General features: G+C 36.9%; 1 protein-coding gene across 8 annotated transcripts in view; it reads left to right on the top strand.

Annotated features, from left to right (window-relative positions):
- The window catches only part of LOC105223364 (VID27-like protein), a 50954-nt gene that overhangs the window by 19305 nt on the left and 12478 nt on the right, over positions 1–19171 (top strand). Inside the window, exons 1-3 of one of the 8 annotated variants that reach the window (XM_049453232.1) lie at positions 8411–8545; positions 12818–12869; positions 12974–13490. The exons of 1 other annotated variant lie outside the window; for it this stretch is intronic. In XM_049453232.1, the coding sequence (XP_049309189.1) occupies positions 13278–13490 (213 nt within the window). In that variant the 5' untranslated portion in view covers positions 8411–8545; positions 12818–12869; positions 12974–13277. 6 more of the 8 variants (XM_049453230.1, XM_049453246.1, XM_049453231.1 and 3 more) reach the window with 6 other exon arrangements.

Genomic DNA, 19171 nt, shown 5'->3' on the forward strand with positions numbered 1-19171 from the left:
CTCGAAGCTTCGCCCAGTTACACTTGTACTACTTATAAGTATATACTCACGCCTTGGGGTTATCTTTGCCTGCTCGTGTTGCTGGCAGACGCCCGCCAACAGTTGATTCTGAGGCATTTTGTTGCTGAACCATGAGTTTTGTTGCTGTTGCTTTTGCTGATATCGCCGCTGGTCACGTCAGTTGATAAGCGTTAAAATTTAACCCAAGTGACATGGTGATGCGCATTTGAGCAGTACGGCTCTTTGGGCCAATAAACAATAATGAATTAAAAGACTATTAATATGTTGTTGTCATAGGCGGAGCGTTTCTCTCACTTACTTTTGCTGTTTTAAAGTCTTGTGACTCATAATGGCTACCCTAGTGTCTTTTGCTATCAATGAATTATTTTTTGTAATTTTTTCAGATTGCGATGAAATATTTATTATTCGGTAAATGTGTGCCGGGTGCACTGATTTCTTTGTTTACCTATAAAAATCAAAAGGCCAAATAAATGTAATTGTGATTTCTTGGAAATTATGTTAGATAACGAAATTTCCTAAACAAAGTATTTATAACGTTGCTGTGAACTGTTTTAGATTATGTTGTACTACTAAAGTAACGGGTGATTTTTTTGAGGTTAGGATTTTCATGCATTAGTATTTGACAGATCACGTGGGATTTCATACATGGTGTCAAAGAGAAAGATGCTCAGTATGCTTTGACATTTCATCATGAATAGACTTACTAACGAGCAACGCTTGCAAATCATTGAATTTTATTACCAAAATCAGTGTTCGGTTCGAAATGTGTTTCGCGCGCGTGTTTTGTTCAGCGATGAGGCTCATTTCTGGTTGAATGGCTACGTAAATAAGCAAAATTGCCGCATTTGGGGTGAAGAGCAACCAGAAGCCGTTCAAGAACTGCCCATGCATCCCGAAAAATGCACTGTTTGGTGTGGTTTGTACGCTGGTGGAATCATTGGACCGTATTTTTTCAAAGATGCTGTTGGACGCAACGTTACGGTGAATGGCGATCGCTATCGTTCGATGCTAACAAACTTTTTGTTGCCAAAAATGGAAGAACTGAACTTGGTTGACATGTGGTTTCAACAAGATGGCGCTACATGCCACACAGCTCGCGATTCTATGGCCATTTTGAGGGAAAACTTCGGACAACAATTCATCTCAAGAAATGGACCCGTAAGTTGGCCACCAAGATCATGCGATTTAACGCCTTTAGACTATTTTTTGTGGGGCTACGTCAAGTCTAAAGTCTACAGAAATAAGCCAGCAACTATTCCAGCTTTGGAAGACAACATTTCCGAAGAAATTCGGGCTTTTCCGGCCGAAATGCTCGAAAAAGTTGCCCAAAATTGGACTTTCCGAATGGACCACCTAAGACGCAGCCGCGGTCAACATTTAAATGAAATTATCTTCAAAAAGTAAATGTCATGAACCAATCTAACGTTTCAAATAAAGAACCGATGAGATTTTGCAAATTTTATGCGTTTTTTTTTAAAAAAAAGTTATCAAGCTCTTAAAAAATCACCCTATAGTAATTAATGAAATTTAAGATATTAAATATATTAACCGCCAGTACTGTTTTTGACAGTTTATTGAGCACGAGTACAGACTCATGTCATTCTTCTTCTTCTTTATTGGCGTAGACATAGTTGCGAATATTTTTCTATATAAAAGGGTACAATCGCATAGATGATGTGCTATAAGGTGTTCCTAGCCTACTGGTATGTCTGCTTTTTTCACAGTGATCTGCGACTCTCTACTAGATTTCTTAAAGTATATCATTTCTTTAAAAAGAGAATTTCATAATATTTCATTAATTGGAAGTGAAGTTATTGCGTTTTAAGTGTCCGTGTGTTTGTGTTATCGGTGCAAAAATGAGCTTCGAACAAAGAGCCAACAATAAATTTCGTTTTGAAATTGGTAAAACTTTTAACGAAAATTTTCAATTGATGAAACAAGTTTATGGCGATGATTGCCTATCCTGTAGTAGAGTGCACGAGTGGTTTCAGCGTTTTCAAAGTGGTCGTGGGGACTAAATGACGATCAGCATGTGGCCAATCAAAATCCGTGATCACCGGAAATTCCATCGAAACTGTACGTGAATTAATCAAAAATTAGCCGAAATCATCATTGAACTTTATGGAAATGGAATTGAACATCTCCAAAACATCCATTTCGCATTTTGACTAAACATTTGGGCTTACGGAAGGTGTGTGCACGGTTTGTTCCGCACCAATTGACTGACGACCAAAAATTGCTCAGAACCCTACATTCGAAGGACGATTATTTGACCAAAAATCACATTTTAACCATTAACCACTCCCCGTATTCCCCTGATATCGCACCGCGCGACTTTTTCCTTTCGGAAAAATGCATTTGCCCATGAAAGGAAAGCGTTATGCAGACTTTGAGGACATTAAAAACGCTTGCACCGGCATTCTGGCGGCCAACAGCTAAAACACTCGTTCACATGCTTTTGGACCGTGCCAAATGAAGCAATAGGAGACTATTTTGAATAAAATACATTGATTTTTCTCTAAAAACCATTTGATTCGTTTTTTTTTTAAGTCCTGTTTACTTTGGAACGCTCCTTGTATGTTCCATTCATACCACCTTTACCTGCTTCTTGAGGGCTCTTACCCTACCGAGACTCTGCTAAACTTTTAACATACATATTTGTCGATTAGATATCTTCAAGTTGCCAGAGGAATGGAAACTCTCTCTTTTCCGAAGTCTAATTGTATTGTGGTTCCTGTTTTCTCTGCTTCACGGTTCCCTGATCACTATGGTTCTGGAACTTAATACAGGTTTATGGTGAACTAGGACTTTAGATCCACTAAGAGATCAAAGCATTCTCTCACTAACTTAGATGGAACTCGAAGAGACTTTAGCGATCTCAAAGTCACCTGGTTATCTATATATATGAGTATATCTATCTATATATTCCTTATTGTGAGCACACTTCTTGCCAGAACAAGAAGTCTTTCTTTAATTGCGGTAATCTTCGCTTGAAACTAGTACAGTGGTCTGGTACACGGAAGCAGATTTTGGTATCTAGTTTAGCAGAGAAGATAACTTCTCCCACACGGTTTTCTAGTTTAGAGCCATACTTGTACATATGCTTAGCTCTCCGCCCTTGTCTATCTCGCCATTTTTTCACTAATCTCTGGAAGTGGAGGTAATATTGGTGATCGGAGTTAGATGTCCTTTATTCAGATACTTTATTTATGCATTCTTTTCACTTTTGTATATTGAAGAAGCTACATAATTTTTCTAAGAGTTCTTTAATCTACTTGTATATGTACATATATATTGTACTATAACTATATATAATAAGTGGAATATGCGTATATATACTTATTAACGTAAATAAACAGACTTGTTATATACCACCTATTTATATAAATTATACCATTAATATTCACTGATTTGTTTGGGTTATAAATCAATCTTATCAACTCATCTTAATAAACATAATGCATGTAAGAAATCTGTCTAAAAAGTTAATAGTAGTTACTTTAAGTGAGCAAATTTTGAAAATATTTAATTTTTCTTATCAGATTGAAATATTTGTATATTTAATACAAAACGTTTTCTTAATATAAAATCGTAAAATTCAAGTAACACAAAATATATATAAAGGGTGATTTTTTAAGAGCTTGATAACTTTTTTTAAAAAAAAAACGCATAAAATTTGCAAAATCTCATCGGTTCTTTATTTGAAACGTTAGATTGGTTCATGACATTTACTTTTTGAAGATAATTTCATTTAAATGTTGACCGCGGCTGCGTCTTAGGTGGTCCATTCGGAAAGTCCAATTTTGGGCAACTTTTTCGAGCATTTCGGCCGGAATAGCCCGAATTTCTTCGGAAATGTTGTCTTCCAAAGCTGGAATAGTTGCTGGCTTATTTCTGTAGACTTTAGACTTGACGTAGCCCCACAAAAAATAGTCTAAAGGCGTTAAATCGCATGATCTTGGTGGCCAACTTACGGGTCCATTTCTTGAGATGAATTGTTGTCCGAAGTTTTCCCTCAAAATGGCCATAGAATCGCGAGCTGTGTGGCATGTAGCGCCATCTTGTTGAAACCACATGTCAACCAAGTTCAGTTCTTCCATTTTTGGCAACAAAAAGTTTGTTAGCATCGAACGATAGCGATCGCCATTCACCGTAACGTTGCGTCCAACAGCATCTTTGAAAAAATACGGTCCAATGATTCCACCAGCGTACAAACCACACCAAACAGTGCATTTTTCGGGATGCATGGGCAGTTCTTGAACGGCTTCTGGTTGCTCTTCACCACAAATGCGGCAATTTTGCTTATTTACGTAGCCATTCAACCAGAAATGAGCCTCATCGCTGAACAAAATAAAGCGCGAAACACATTTCGAACCGAACACTGATTTTGGTAATAAAATTCAATGATTTGCAAGCGTTGCTCGTTAGTAAGTCTATTCATGATGAAATGTCAAAGCATACTGAGCATCTTTCTCTTTGACACCATGTCTGAAATCCCACGTGATCTGTCAAATACTAATGCATGAAAATCCTAACCTCAAAAAAATCACCCGTTATTAACGGGTGATAGGGTAGAGGTACTCACAATAGCCTTTATTTGACAGATCACGCGCGAGTCGTGTCAAGATGTCATGTTATTTTTGTGCAGTATTGTTTGCATTGCAACATGGAAAAATTTACGACTAGACAACGTTTACAAATCGTTCAACTTTATTACGAAAATTCACGTATAAAAAATGTGTTTCGCGCGCTTCGCTCAACTTATGGTCAATATAATCGTCCTGCTGAGCATGTAATTCAAGCCATCGCCCATATCATATCAGCATTCATTATTAGATAATATTCGAACGAATAGATCACGTCCAGTACGTAGTGAAGAAATTATTGCAGTCGTAGCTGAGAGTGTACACGAAGATCATGAGAGTCGATTCGGCGCCGTTCGCAGCAACTCGGACATATGGAACGACTTTATGCATTTTATGTCTAGATCTTAAACTGGAAGCATACAAAATACAGGTTGTGCCAGAACTGTAACCGCTCGACCTTCCCAAGCAACAACGCTTCACTCTATGGACTCTTGAAAAGTTCTACGAAGATTCGACGTTTTCGAGCCAAATTTTGTTTAGCGATGAGATCCATTTTTGGCTCGTCGTGTATGTAAAAGAGCAATACCTGTCGATGAATCGATGTTTGATTTTGCTGTAATCATAGAGCGCTCTGTGCTTCATTATGTGACTCTTTTGCTTCACTTCAAAAATTGTTTTAACAAGTTTCAAACTGGTCGCTTTTAGACGAGCCACTCTTATATGCTCCAAAAACGGCTATCATGGAGGATAACATGACATTATCTCATTTTGGTAGACCACTGACTAAAAGTGTGTGAATTAGCTGATATATTAAGCATCCCAAAAGGCAGTGTGTGCCATGTCTTGTGTGAATTTTTCGATATGATAAAGTTGTCTGTGTAAAGGATGCTGTAATTGTTCTCTCAAGACACCAGGTGTAACCATGAGACCAGGTAAAATGTGTCGTTTAAGTCGGAAAGGTATTAGCCACCATTTATAAGATGAGATCATCAGGAGCTACTTGATGTAGAGACTGTTCAATGTCGAATTATTGGTCCAATCAGACATCGAAATGCAGAAAAAACAGTCTCGATTGACGAATAACTTTCAGATTCTGCGATTTATTTTTGTTTCTAATGTTCAAAAAGTCATTTGGTGGTAGAAATTTGAGTTGTTTTAACGATGATCCAGACCTTGGTTGGTCGACAAGGCGTCAGTTAATTAGCACTAAAGACATCTTACAAGAGGATCAGGAGAAATGCTGTTTCGATGTTGTCGGACCTTAGGAAGAGGGTTGTTAAATGAGTTGCTTTCATAAAGAATGCAAAGAGCTGATTGGAGATATCCTCAAACTCTTTACGTACAGAACAGCAATTTGAGTCGAATGAAGAGGCTGGTTAGTTGGAAAATTGCTGGCTAAAGAATGTCAAGCTAGAAGAAGACTAGAAGCGCTAGAATTTATACTCTTTGCATTTAACCCAATTTGCAGTTAAGCGTTTTATGAGTCAAAACCTATTTTATTTTATTTATTCGGACTTAAACTGAAATTGATAACATCAGCGCGTGTTTTCAAACCAATATTACAAATGTACATATTAATAATTTTTGTCTGAAAACTTTTCTTATCTACTGTGCCAAATAAAAATAATGTATAGCTGTGGTTACATATGTCCGCGTTCATTCACCGCATGCTGTTGAGAATTCTACGCAACATTGTATGCACTTGGAATCTAACGAAAATAAGCAACAATGATGTATATACGCACACATACACACATATATATATATTCCATACATACTTACATTTATACAAATGTTTTATGCATACTACAATGTGCTTTGAATTGCCAGCGGCAGCAGCTAGCTTTCAGCGAAGCATTTGCGAGTAAACAAATTGATGGACCTATCCCAAAAGGCAAACCATTGGCCCTTGCGTGTTGTGTTGAGCCAAATTAGTCAGGCGAAAGCACAAGAATAGCTCGAAGCAAGCATAATAATGGAACGCCGAAATTGTATTTTGACGCTAGAAGAGCGGGAGATGGCGCAACGGTATTGCATAAATAGATAGAAGAGAAATGTGGAAATGTTGTGGCGGAACGCGGTGTTTTTTGTGTATTTGTTTGAATATATAACGGGTGTTTTTTTAGACTTTCACAGTTGGTCTTTTTGACAACGCTGCGTTCAATATTAGGTCGACATAATCTCGAAGTAGAGTGAGTAATTTGAGCAACGACGGGTCGGTTTCGTACCACGTTTAGTGGATTATGAGAATCCTCTGTGATGTCGTACTGTGCGCACCGAATACTCTGTTTTTACTGTGAAGCGGAGTATCGAAGAATACCCGAATTAGTCTATCCGCCATCGCGTGCAATAATTGGGGATGGCTTGTACACTTTTTGGAAGATTTTGCGGAAGCATTTTAGTTTGAGGTCTTACAATATTACCAAACGCGTCCCATCTTCATTGAATGAGTCCAAAATGGGATCGTCACGATTTCTGATTTTGTAGAACCATGAATCTCACTTTTGGTGGGTACGGTAATAAACCAAATAAAAAGTACTTGGAGTGACAGGTAGATAGAAAAATTTAGGCATTGCACAGCGACTTATAGTCTATAGTGTCCTCTATATATGTATTATATGTATTACATATGTTCAGATAAGGTCCAGCATTCTGAACAATTACAGGAGCCTGCAGGGCGCGACTAAGGTGATGTGATCTCTGTCCACGTATATGGAACCTAGGATCTTGAGTCTGCTTCTGAAAATTACTGTGTAATTTAGAATTAGATGTTCTGGAGTTTCCTGCTCCATGTTGCAAAACCGGCGGTTTACTCAAGAGACCATGTTGGGCAAGTGCTTCCTGAGCCTACAGTGTATAGGGCGCGACAAGGAGGCGGAATTTGTCTCGGGTAGGGTTGATCAGTTCCTTGCAAAGTTTTACCCTCCCAGGAGAAGCTTGGCATGGCGCATTTCTGCTGCCTGTGGCCAATGCTGTTTTCTTCCCACTCTCCCCTCAGTGCCAAACGACTAATTTATAGTGTCGACCCCACTGCAATAAATGGTTCTGGCCCCATCAACCTGGAAGCTACCGCAGAGCGGGTTAGTTTGTCGACCAGCTCATTGCTGACTACTTCTTTATGCCCGGCAACCAGATTAGGTGCATACGGTTGCAAACTGATAGACGGTTCCTATACGCTCCTCCACTAAAAGCGATTCAGCCTCATGCACTGAGATCGTCTTTACTGCCGCTTGACTATCGCTAGGTATAGGAGGGGAGATTAATTTCTACACACTGACTTTGCAAGAAGGGTTAAAAGATGCTCAGAACGCGACCCATTGGTCTCTACGTTAGAATTTATGCGAACAATTTAACAAAGTTGGATTAATTTTTGTGAGGTTATAATAATATTGAGATTTGTTTCTTCTTGAATACCACATATCTGAAAAACACCCTTTTCGGATAGATATACATACATGTATATTGTATGTCTGTATGTTTTTATGTTTTGGTTTTTTATGAGCGCACGCAGGAATTAGTCGCCGCGTTAACGGTGCACACGTAGAAGATGATGAAGGCGTCGAAAGTGGCGCAAAGCCATTTGGCAACACAGACGCGCGCACAAACACACATACACATTACTATTGGAGCCGATGAAGTAACAGCATAAATAAAATAGCCAAAAAGCTATTTAAGCGAGCATTTGTTTGTATGTATATCTGTGTGTGTATATGTATGTGATTAAGAGCAACAAATTGACTGATGTGCTGCTCTTCTATTTATCTATTGCGGCAATAGCGCAGCGCAGCATATGGTGGAGCTGCTACAAGTTGCTGAAGTGAGCCATTTTCAGTTGGCGAATTGCAGTCGCGTGTGGCAGTGAAGTGGCAGCAGCGAAGTACAGAAATAAAATCAGCAATAAATGTTGTCGCATTTGTCAAGCAAATTAGTGGAAAAATGTAATATTATTATTGCGGCAGCAACCAGAGTGTTTTTGTTCTGTGTATTGTGTGTCCGAAGGCGGAAAGAAATGCAAAAATCAAGATAACTTGCTATAAATCATTGATAAGCAATCGCATTGAATTCGCACTGCATAAAATATATTGTGCAACACAAGCGTAATTAATTATATAACACACAAGCTCCTTAAAAGAAACAGTGTATAATTCAAAATGATGGCGCATAAATAAACTAAATTAACACGACAACAATAAATATGTAATATATGCCTAGAAGCCGGTTGCAAGTGAAAATCACTCAAAATTCGTGTTCTCATATGAAGTGTGTTCTGCTGCTCGTTTGTCTGAAAAATTGAGCACACTCATATTCGTTCAAAATCTACGAGTCATACACACGGTTGCATGTCCAAGTAGCGAGCAATTTGTTGGCAAGTTGCAGCTATAACGCACATATATACATACATACATACATTGCATATATAAATAAATATTTACTTGGCATTTAAACGGTTTTTAGAAATGCTAAAAGTGAGTTGAGTACAACAACTTTGTGGCACTGACGCCAGTGTGTGTTGACATAGCGAATGGGGGCGAATACATAAATGCATCCATAGGTGCATATATGTACATATATACGTACAAGTATATGCAGATATTGATGAGTTTGATAGTAAAAAAAAAAAAACAATGTTATAGATAGGGTGGATCAAACGCACTTTTGTTATTTAAGTTGTGACGAGATACTGAAATAATTGCCTAGTTATCTACAGCCTAGTTAACTACAGCGCGCCAGTCGCTATTCCTTTTCGCTGTTTAGCGCCGTTTGGAGACTCCAAGTGTAGCTACCAACTGGTCTTTCCATCGAAGTTGAGGTCTTCCTCTTTTTAGGCTTCTCAGACCCATTTACTTCGCTTTCCGCCTGGAGAAAGCAGAGCTAACGGAGCGTTGTTGTGGCCAACGATATTACTATCATCGGCAAACGCCAGCAGCTGTACGTCCTTATAGAAGATGGTACCTTCTCTATTTGGTTCTGCAGCTCGGATTATTTTCTCCAGCAGCAGATTGAAGAAGTCGCACGATAGGGAGTCGCCTTGTCTGAAACCTCGTTTGGTATCGAACGGATCGGAGGGGTCCTTCTCGATCCTGACGGAGCTTTTGGTCTTGCTCAACATCAGTCTACACTGTCTAGTAGTTTTGCGGGGATACCTCCTTTTCGGGCTGTCAAAAGCAGCTTAAAATCGATGAAGAGGTGGTGTGTATCGATCCTCTTTTCACGGGTCTTTTCCAAGATTTGGCGCATGGTGAAAATATGGTCAATTGTAGATTTTCGATGCCTAAAGCCACACTGATAAGGTCCAATCAGTTTGTTGACGGTGAGCTTTAGTCTTCCACACAATACTCTCGATAGAACCTTATATGCAATGTTGAGGAAGCTTATCCCACGGTAGTTGGCGCAGATTGTAGGGTCTCCCTTTTTGAGGATTGGGCAGAGCACACTTAAATTCTAATCGGCGAGCACCCTTTCTTCTAAGTATATTCTACAAAGAAGCTGATTCATGCTCCTTATCAATTCTTCGCCGCCGAAAATTTTGGGCTTCGGCGAAGTCGATCAGCCTCAATCCATTTGGGAATGTGGTGAAGGCAGCTATCATAGGTGCTCTCCAAGCGCTCAAAGAAGGCATCTTTGGTCACATCATCCTTCTCTTCCGTCGGGGCGGAAATTCGCTTTGATGCGGATTGTGGCTAGACGTTCCTTCACCTAGGTGAATGCCAGTTTTATATACAAGAACTTAATTTTGACAGGACAATTTGTATGAAAACCATATGCCGCAATAGACCGATATTGGTGCTTCCGACACATAAGCATCTTCTTTGCGAGAAGAGGACATATACAAAATTCAAATCGTTATATCAAAAACTAAGAGAATAATTCACTTATACTATACTGTATATATACATATTTATAGGTTCTCCAGTGTTTTTTTACGGATTTTGCAAACTATATGCCAAACCTGCTTAAGGTTTAAACGTTTATTACATATTTGGGACCTTAGTATAGTGAAAGTATTCAATGATGACTAGAGAATTGTTTATTGGAATTTCTGGGTTTCCATGTGAATAATTCTTTCAGTTCATTTTCGTGCTGCTATAAACGTTACTTTTCAAGGTTTTTCAAAGAATAGAAGCCCATTGAGAATGTTTTCTACTTCTGAGACACCGTCTGTTTTGTTCGCAAAAATTTTTGAGCAGTGCTAAGTAAGTGTGCCACATGAGATTATACTATACATACATATAGTATTTCATCTTGTTAAGAATGCAATATCTGAGCTCAGTAACCTATACTCTGTAGCGCTTATACATTTTTAATTACGCCTATTTTATTACGCAGAAAACAAAATATTGCTTTACACTTTCTTACCGCCGAGAAAAAATTTTCGTCGAAAGAAGTGGTGATCGCAGAAACTGGGACCTACAGGTTCATTTTAGCAAAGGACAAATCGCGCTACAAAAATGGTATCGAAAATCTGGAGGGTCGCTATAACCAATTACCCTTTGTTGAATGAAAACAACGAATTTTGCTTAAAAAACTTGTTTTACTATGATGGTAGGCCGTAGATTTTTCAATTGACCTGTTATTAGATTGGTTTTTAGGGCAATATCTACTCTAAAGAGTCAGCCAACCTAATTATCGTTAGTCCTATTTCTTTCGTATTTATCGTTAGTGTTATTTGGGTATAGCATTGCATGTGTGACAATAAGAGAATGAAGCGGAAGTCATAAATCTTTGAACTGTTTCTGTGGTAGGAATACAATACATAAGCACGTATGTAGTATGTGTGTACGTATGTATGTAGTTATCATCTGCAAATGAGCAGCATAAGCGGAAAAGAGGTTGAGAGTGTTTTTACTTAGGCATAGGTCCCATACGATATCACAAGCAAAAAGAACTTTTGTTAAGTATAATCCATTTCGAGGTTCCCTAATTTTTTAGAGAAAAAACACAGAAAATTTAAATTTAAAAGGTAATGTTTATTATCATTGGAAAGAACATTCTTTGGCATTTATTTTTTACTACTAGTTGGAGCATTTCGACTAGTAACTTCCGAATGACATGCGTTTTGTCTTGCTCCAAGGCTTAAGTCGAAGCGGGATTATCCGCATAGACTTTAGACTTTACATATCCCCATAGGAAAAAGTCTAACTGTGTGCTATCACACGCCTTTGGTGGCGCCTTGTTAAAACCAACTATCACCGAGATTACAAGCTTCAATTTCAGGCATAAAAAGTTGGTTATTATGGCCATTAACGATTTCGTTTCTCATAGGTATCATTTTTGATGAAATATGGAGCCATAATTCCACCGGCCTACAAAATTATAACTAACTGTTGTTTTTTCTAGATGAAGTGGCAGATCTTGAATATCTTATCAGGTTGCTCTTCGACCTACATGCGGCGATTTTACTTGTTGACGTAACCATTCAGCCAGAAAGGGCCCTCAACGCCGAGTAAAATTTTGCTCGAAAATCTCGGATCTTCTTGAAACTTTTCACGAGCCCATAGAGCGAAGCAATGTCACTTGGGAAAGTAGGTCGACTTCAGTTCTTGCAAAAGCTGTATTTTGTACGCTTCCAATTTCAAATTTCTACGTAAAATGCATCAAGTCGTTCCGTACGTCAATCCGAGATGCTGCGAACGGCATCGAATCGACTCTCTACGGTCTTCGTGTACACTCTCAGCTGCGGCTGCTATATTTTCCTCACTGCGTGCTGGACGTGGTCTCTGGATAAAATTGATTTTTTTTTTCATATTTATGTACTAGAAAACTCCCTGAAATTAGAAATCCTTTTATTTGCACCGATATAGTTCTTTTTATAGACCTGCGAACTGTGATGTACCGTAATATTTTTTAAGGAACTCACATAATGATATCTTTAAACAAACGCATCACTTTTGGCAGTAACGCGTTGAGTGTGGCAACACCATAGCTATATTTAAAGCTGAAAATGTGCGTTCTATTGCTCAAATTTTGCATTCTCTCAAATTCGTTTTGTATTTAATTTTATTTGGTTTTATGTGGTGATGCTTTTGTGGATTCTATTATTTTATGCTGATCGAGAGAAAAGCTTTTCAAGTTGACGCTCTCTACATACAAAATCACGCATACATTTACAGTAAATCAATCGTTTTGCGACAAGATATACCGATTTATCTCTTATCTGCTCTTCTTTCGAATATATGTTTTATTCATGTCCGTTGTATGCGTGTTTATAGCAACGCTCACATTTGCCTTTAAATGATTTGCCGGCAATAAATAAAAGCACAAGTGAGTGAGAAAACTAAATAAAATGTGAATGAAAAAAAAAAACTGAATAAAATGTATGCGCATGTATGTATGTATGTATTTATTTATTTATTTATCTCGCTGAGAGCGCTCAAATAAGTGGTGATAAAAATAAATGCGTAAAGTGTGAAAATAATGTGAAGGCGTGGAAATAGACGACAAATACTCATACTCGAAGCAATAAGAAATAAAATAAACAAACGGCAAAAAAGAGGTGTAAAATAAAGTACTCAATATACTCGTAAATACACGGTTTTGATAAAAATAAAGTTACGAGCGAATAAAACAATACATGCGCAAAACTTGAGAGGAAAGCCAAAATAGAGACTAGCAAAATATTCTACATATTTATTTGAATAACAATCACATATAAGAGCAACAACTACAACGATGCCGGAAGCCACATCAACTTTCCCCTTTGTGTACACACCGGAACCGCCTAAGAAGGCGCCCATCATAAAACTCTCATGTGGCATCGGCGATACGGATGGATTTCCCGCCTTTGATGTAGATTCGGACGCCTATGCGGCTAAAGATGATCCCAAATGGGGTTTTCTAATCACAGGTGGCGCTGAGTTTCACATGCCTCTAACCGTATTTCAGGTGAGCGACGCATGTATTTGTTGCTGTTGCTTATTTATTTATGTGCACTCATAAATTATAGTTGTGGTTTTAGGTGTGCTTGCATGATAATTGAGGGGGAGAGGTAGACGTAAGTGTATGTACATTTTTAAATGTTTATTTGCTTTATTCTTAAACAAATGAATGTGAGTTTTTGCACGTATTTTTAAGTAAAGAAAGAAGTTTATCGTGGAAAGACACTTTTTATTAAAGTTAAATAAGTAAAAATATAATATGTATAATCCAAAGCTAAATACAAAGAGGTTGTAAAATATTTTTAATTACGAACTTCCTTGAACTGCATTCTTGAAAACTTAGATCACAAGATGTTGGAAGAATGAGGTTGAAACATCTTGGCAGTTTTACCTTCGTCAAGCCATAAAACATAGCCAAAACTGACCTTCGCCGTGCGTCTCAACACATTTTTGATAATCTTAAAACGCTTTGTCGATTCGTGAGGCTCTTATGATAAATTATATTGGAGTTTTAGACAACACAATGAATGGCGCTATAAGGTGTGCATGTGAGATTTTTGTTAGAATCGATCTCATAACTTAACTTAACCTGGACTGCACCCAAGTTACAATACCCTTAAGAAGTGAATTTTTTAAAACATATAGGGGTATGAAAAGAGTTTTGACTTGATTTTGATTTATAGAGATCTGGTCTGAACCATAAGTTAGAAGTTCGAACAATATCGCAGAACAATGTCTCGAAGATATTATGCCAAATAAAAAATATTTCCATATTGGATACAATCGATACAATTAAATTCTGAAAATGACATCATTCAAACGGCCGTCACGAGTTCTCTTGCAAGAGCGAATTCGACTAACCCAATTTTCGAGTACTTTTTCTACTATATTAAGTCGTATGTCATGAGTAACACGTTTAATATTGACTTCTAAAGCTTGAATAGGGTTGCACGTGTTGTGTGACACATAGCCACGCCTTGTTGAAACCAGGTGTTGTCAGATGTTATCAAGGCTTCTTCCAATTACGACAATAAAAATTTGGTTATCATAGATCGGTAAAACTATTCATTTTGTGATGCTATCCAAGAATTAAACAATTTTCCTATGCCGTCTTGTGAGTGGAACTGCTTCCAGACCATGTGCTTTCGAGGGGTACAAATAATAATCAAATAATAAACGGACGGTGAACAATCTGGGAAATTTGGCGGGTGTGTTTGGGTAGAGAAGTTTTACCAGGTTAGTCAACTTGAAGCATTTTCATACATAGAAGCAAGTTTTCGTACTTTTCCTTGCATTGAGCTCGTAAGAAACTTGAGTTCCTCGTTTCTAAATCATTCCGAATGTATTTAGTCGGTTTTGTGGGTGACTCTTAATGCTGAAACAAGCTTTTCTTGCATTGGACACGTTTGCCAAGGTTTTTCCCTTCCCTCACTCAGACGGTTGTTAGTATCGAAGTCGCCGTCTGTGAAGCGACAAAACTAACCATGGCACGTTGTTTTATTTTGGGCTTGTGCTTCAGTCATAAAATGTTTCCATAAATTTGTGGAAAAGTAAAAGTACAAGTTCTTCTGTCATTGCTCCAAATCAAAAAATTTACCTCATTTCCCTCACTTTGTACTCTCTGATTTAAAATAAAAATATTTTAGTTAAAATATAAATAAAAGCAATTAGTGTCTGTGCCAAATGCGCATATATGTATCTCGAGATTAATTATTTTCTTTACTTAAATTTAGCCCAAAACGCTTCCAAAATTTAATGCACCAGAAAATATGCTTTTCAGAATAACAAATTTAAGCCAATAATAAATAGCGGCACAGATTACGTTGCTCCCAATTCACTAAAGTATCGCGCCAGATGCATCATTTGAAATATATATACACTATATGCATAATGTATGTACATGCAGAATAAATATTTATGTACATCGTTAGATAATACCCTGTAGGAAATTTAACATTTTTGCTTTATGCGAGTTTATTACGTTGAACATTAAAATTTTAATGCAAAAAAAGTTGTAAAAGTTTCTACTCAAAAGATTTTCTACGCTTACATACAATATGACAAAAAAAATTCAAGGAAATTGTAATTCTCCGCTTAAAAATATTTTCTTATGTGGGTACACCACAGTACGGTATGGTAGTGCGTTGCTATTTTTGCAATGTATAAAAATATCAAACTAAGAATTTCTCTAAAATTTTGTATTTCGAACCAAATTCCATTTGCGGAATCGTTGTGAATGTTTGAAAATGCTTATGGTAATTTAGTTTTATCAAAAATCAAGCATCGTTCTCGATAACCTTCAACTTCTTCAACTACCGAAAATATTAAAAAAGTGAAGGATATGGTGCTTGAAAATCGTCAGGCAAGAGTTGGAGAAATGGCGAGAGAGACTCTCTCGCGAGTCCGTTCGAAAGATTTTGATGGATATTTTTGGTATGAAGCGCATTCTTGATCGACTCGAAACAAATCTTACGGCCTTTGAAACATGAATTTATGGGTTTGGAATGCCAGTAAGTTAACAATCTTTGGGAAAAACGAGCTGAAACCAAGAATACCTTGTCAAAATCTCTCAAAACTCAAATTAGGTAAATCATAAGGATTTCTATTTGGCCGTATTGAGGCGCTTGCGTGAAAACATGCGTTGAAAACGGCCGGAATTTCGGAGGAACAAGTCATGGATTTTACACGTTGCTAATGCACCGTCGCGTCGATCTACGACTGTGACCGAATTAAAGCCCAAAACGCAATGAATACCATCGAACAACCACCGTATACACCACAATGAGTTCCGTGTGATTTTTTCTTGTTCTCCAAACTGAAATCGCCGCTCCGTTCAAGCAGTTTTCTGTCGATCCAAGAAATAAAACAAAAGCAGCTGAAGGTCATCCCAAAAAGTGCTAATGAAATGTGTTTCGAGAACTGGAAAAATGATTGGCGTAGCTGTGTTACATCTGGTGGGTATTACTTTGAAGGCGACAAAATAAATATTGATGAATAATTAGATATTTTGCATTTTATTTACAATTTCCAGGTACTTTTTTGTCACAATGTATATTTGAATATGGTATAAAGTTTGTGGTAAATTTTATTAATAATATGTATCAATATAAACATTAATTTGAAGCAAATTTGATCTATTATATAGTTTCAAGTGGTTTTGGCTAGTTTAGAAGCCAAAAATTGCTTAACATTGACAATTTATTCAGGGTATTTATTCTGAGTGAAAACTATTGAAAGAAATAATTAATTTTAAGCTTTTCTTGGCATTTTAATTGGATTTGACGCTAATGGGCCAATCATCGGTATCCTTTTTAAAATGGCCTCGTTGATGACGATGTTTCTAGCAACTCATGCTATTTAAAATAAAATTCAAAAACAGATCTTAATCTACATACAAATTTTAGTTTTTAAATAAAAATATTACAAATTCAAAAAATTGCAGACTGGTATGCATATTTTATTTTTTTGTTATCAAAAATATTAGCAATAATTTGCTTATTTAAAAAGTTGCAGTAATTAATAAATTACTAGTCACTTAATATAAGAAATTCAATTTTGAGAAACACGTGAAAATTCTACTCTGAAACTGACTGAATTTTTGTTGAGATATTTCCCTAAAGGGTATTGACGAGAGTACATACATATATGAGGATATTTGTATGTATATTTATAACATAATTTATGTTTTCTGTATTTATATTTTTATGAGCTTGTTAGTGAGTTTGCCCACCACTTGCCCTAAGTCATTCATTATGAGATGAAATGAGATAAATGAGCATAAAAGTGTCGAGGCAGATACAACAACTTTTTTGTCACTGCAAAAGTTTGCAAAAAAGTTAATTAGTCAGAGATTTGCAATAATGAGGCAGCAAAAAGTTATCGGGCTTTTTCTGTGTTATGCCGTTAGGCGCAATGTATGGAAATAATATATAGAGTTACAGTGGAAAAAAAGGAAGTTATTTCTATTAAATTTATAATGTATTTAGTATAAAACAGCAAGAGTTTTTATTTCGCTTCGAGCGTGCGATTGCATGTTGTGCTAAATAAACGGCTAATTAAAGCACAAACTAAACGAGAATTACGTATACGCCCTGTAGAACGTTTAACAATTGATATCAAATTAGTCGTAGATTTTTATTTTTTTTTATTTTTTTTTAGTTATTTTTATATTTTTTTATTGAATCTTTGCTTTTTAGATAAACTAATAAATAATGTTTGAACAATGCCGTAATTAAGTATTCTGGCTTCACGTTAGCAAACCGGTTAATAATCGTACATTTGTGATTTGAATACGTGAATGCTCCACTTTTATTTTCAATCACTGGCATTGACGGTTACGTTCTCACCGGCATAATATTTGAAGTAAAAACGGCTACTATATTTTCTTCAATACGATCTGGACGTAGTCTATTCGGTCAGATATTATCAGATAATGAAGGCTGGGTCTCAAACTGGGTAATAATGTGGTGAATGCTACGCTCAGTAGGCCGATTTTGTTGACCATAAGTTGAGCGACACGCGCGAGACACATTCTTTAAAGTTTCTGTGATGAAATACCACAAAATATTGAACAAAAATAGTATGACAGTTTGACACGATTCACGCTTGAGCTGTCAAAAAAGGTTATTGAAAAAATGTACCTCTACTTAGATCAACCGTTAAAAGCAATATTTGAGTAATTTTGGCAATTATGTATAGCTTGATGAAAATAGTGGGCTCGGCTGCCGCAAAACTCAATTCATAACAGGTGTTCGCTTGAACAGGTGCGAAAATTTTTATTACATGAGAAATGATCTCGTACGTTTGCTCTTAAGTGCTAATGAGAGGAAATGACGCTACAACATATAAATTTATAATAAAGGGTCAATCAACAGGAACGACGTTTTGTTAAACACTCAAATGTCGGCAAAATAGCTAATTATGATCTTATGCCATTTATGATTTGAAAAAAAGGTGGCTACCTCCAATCATTTACAACAATTTTTGATGACCCGATGCAGCATTTCGACTAGAACTTCGGCTTTAGTGCGCTGAACGTTTCTTTCTTTTCTCGAGCCTTGCTGTTTGCTTGAGGTAAATCTTTGATCTAACTTACCTGCAGAGAAAATGATGTAGAAGCAGATAACGTCTGCATTAATATTATCAAATTCCGTAAAAAAATGACGGCCAAGGTCATGTTATAAATGCTGCTATTTTTGATGGAAAAGCATTTACGGCCTCGTTTCATAATAAATAAGGCTCTATGATATCGCCATACCACAATCCATGCCAAACGGATTTGACTCAATTTGTTCACCAAATTGGCCAGAAATGGGGCTCACTTGAGAAAACCATATTTTGCTTGAAAAGGTCTTATAGCAGCCATCGGAGAACACGATCGATTCCCAAGCGTTGAACCAATGTGAAACGTGATATGATGGACTGGCAAACCTTACCGAACATACTGACAAAACTTGACATAAATCCTTAAACTAGCATGACCACCAAGAGCTGTCAAAATCAAGTCCTCTCTATTGGTATCAGTATATACATATAAATGAATTAGAATTTTGAATAATTAAATTGCATTGTCTACAGAATTCTGAAGAGATATTTGGACCTACGAATTCAAAAATCAATCCACTTGTGTATAACTGCCAATATAAATAAATTTTAAATATTCATATTTCTCTGTGGCGATCGCTGCTT

This window comes from Bactrocera dorsalis, chromosome 3 (genome assembly GCF_023373825.1).
Source record: "Bactrocera dorsalis isolate Fly_Bdor chromosome 3, ASM2337382v1, whole genome shotgun sequence".
NCBI classification, from domain to species: domain Eukaryota; kingdom Metazoa; phylum Arthropoda; class Insecta; order Diptera; family Tephritidae; genus Bactrocera; species Bactrocera dorsalis.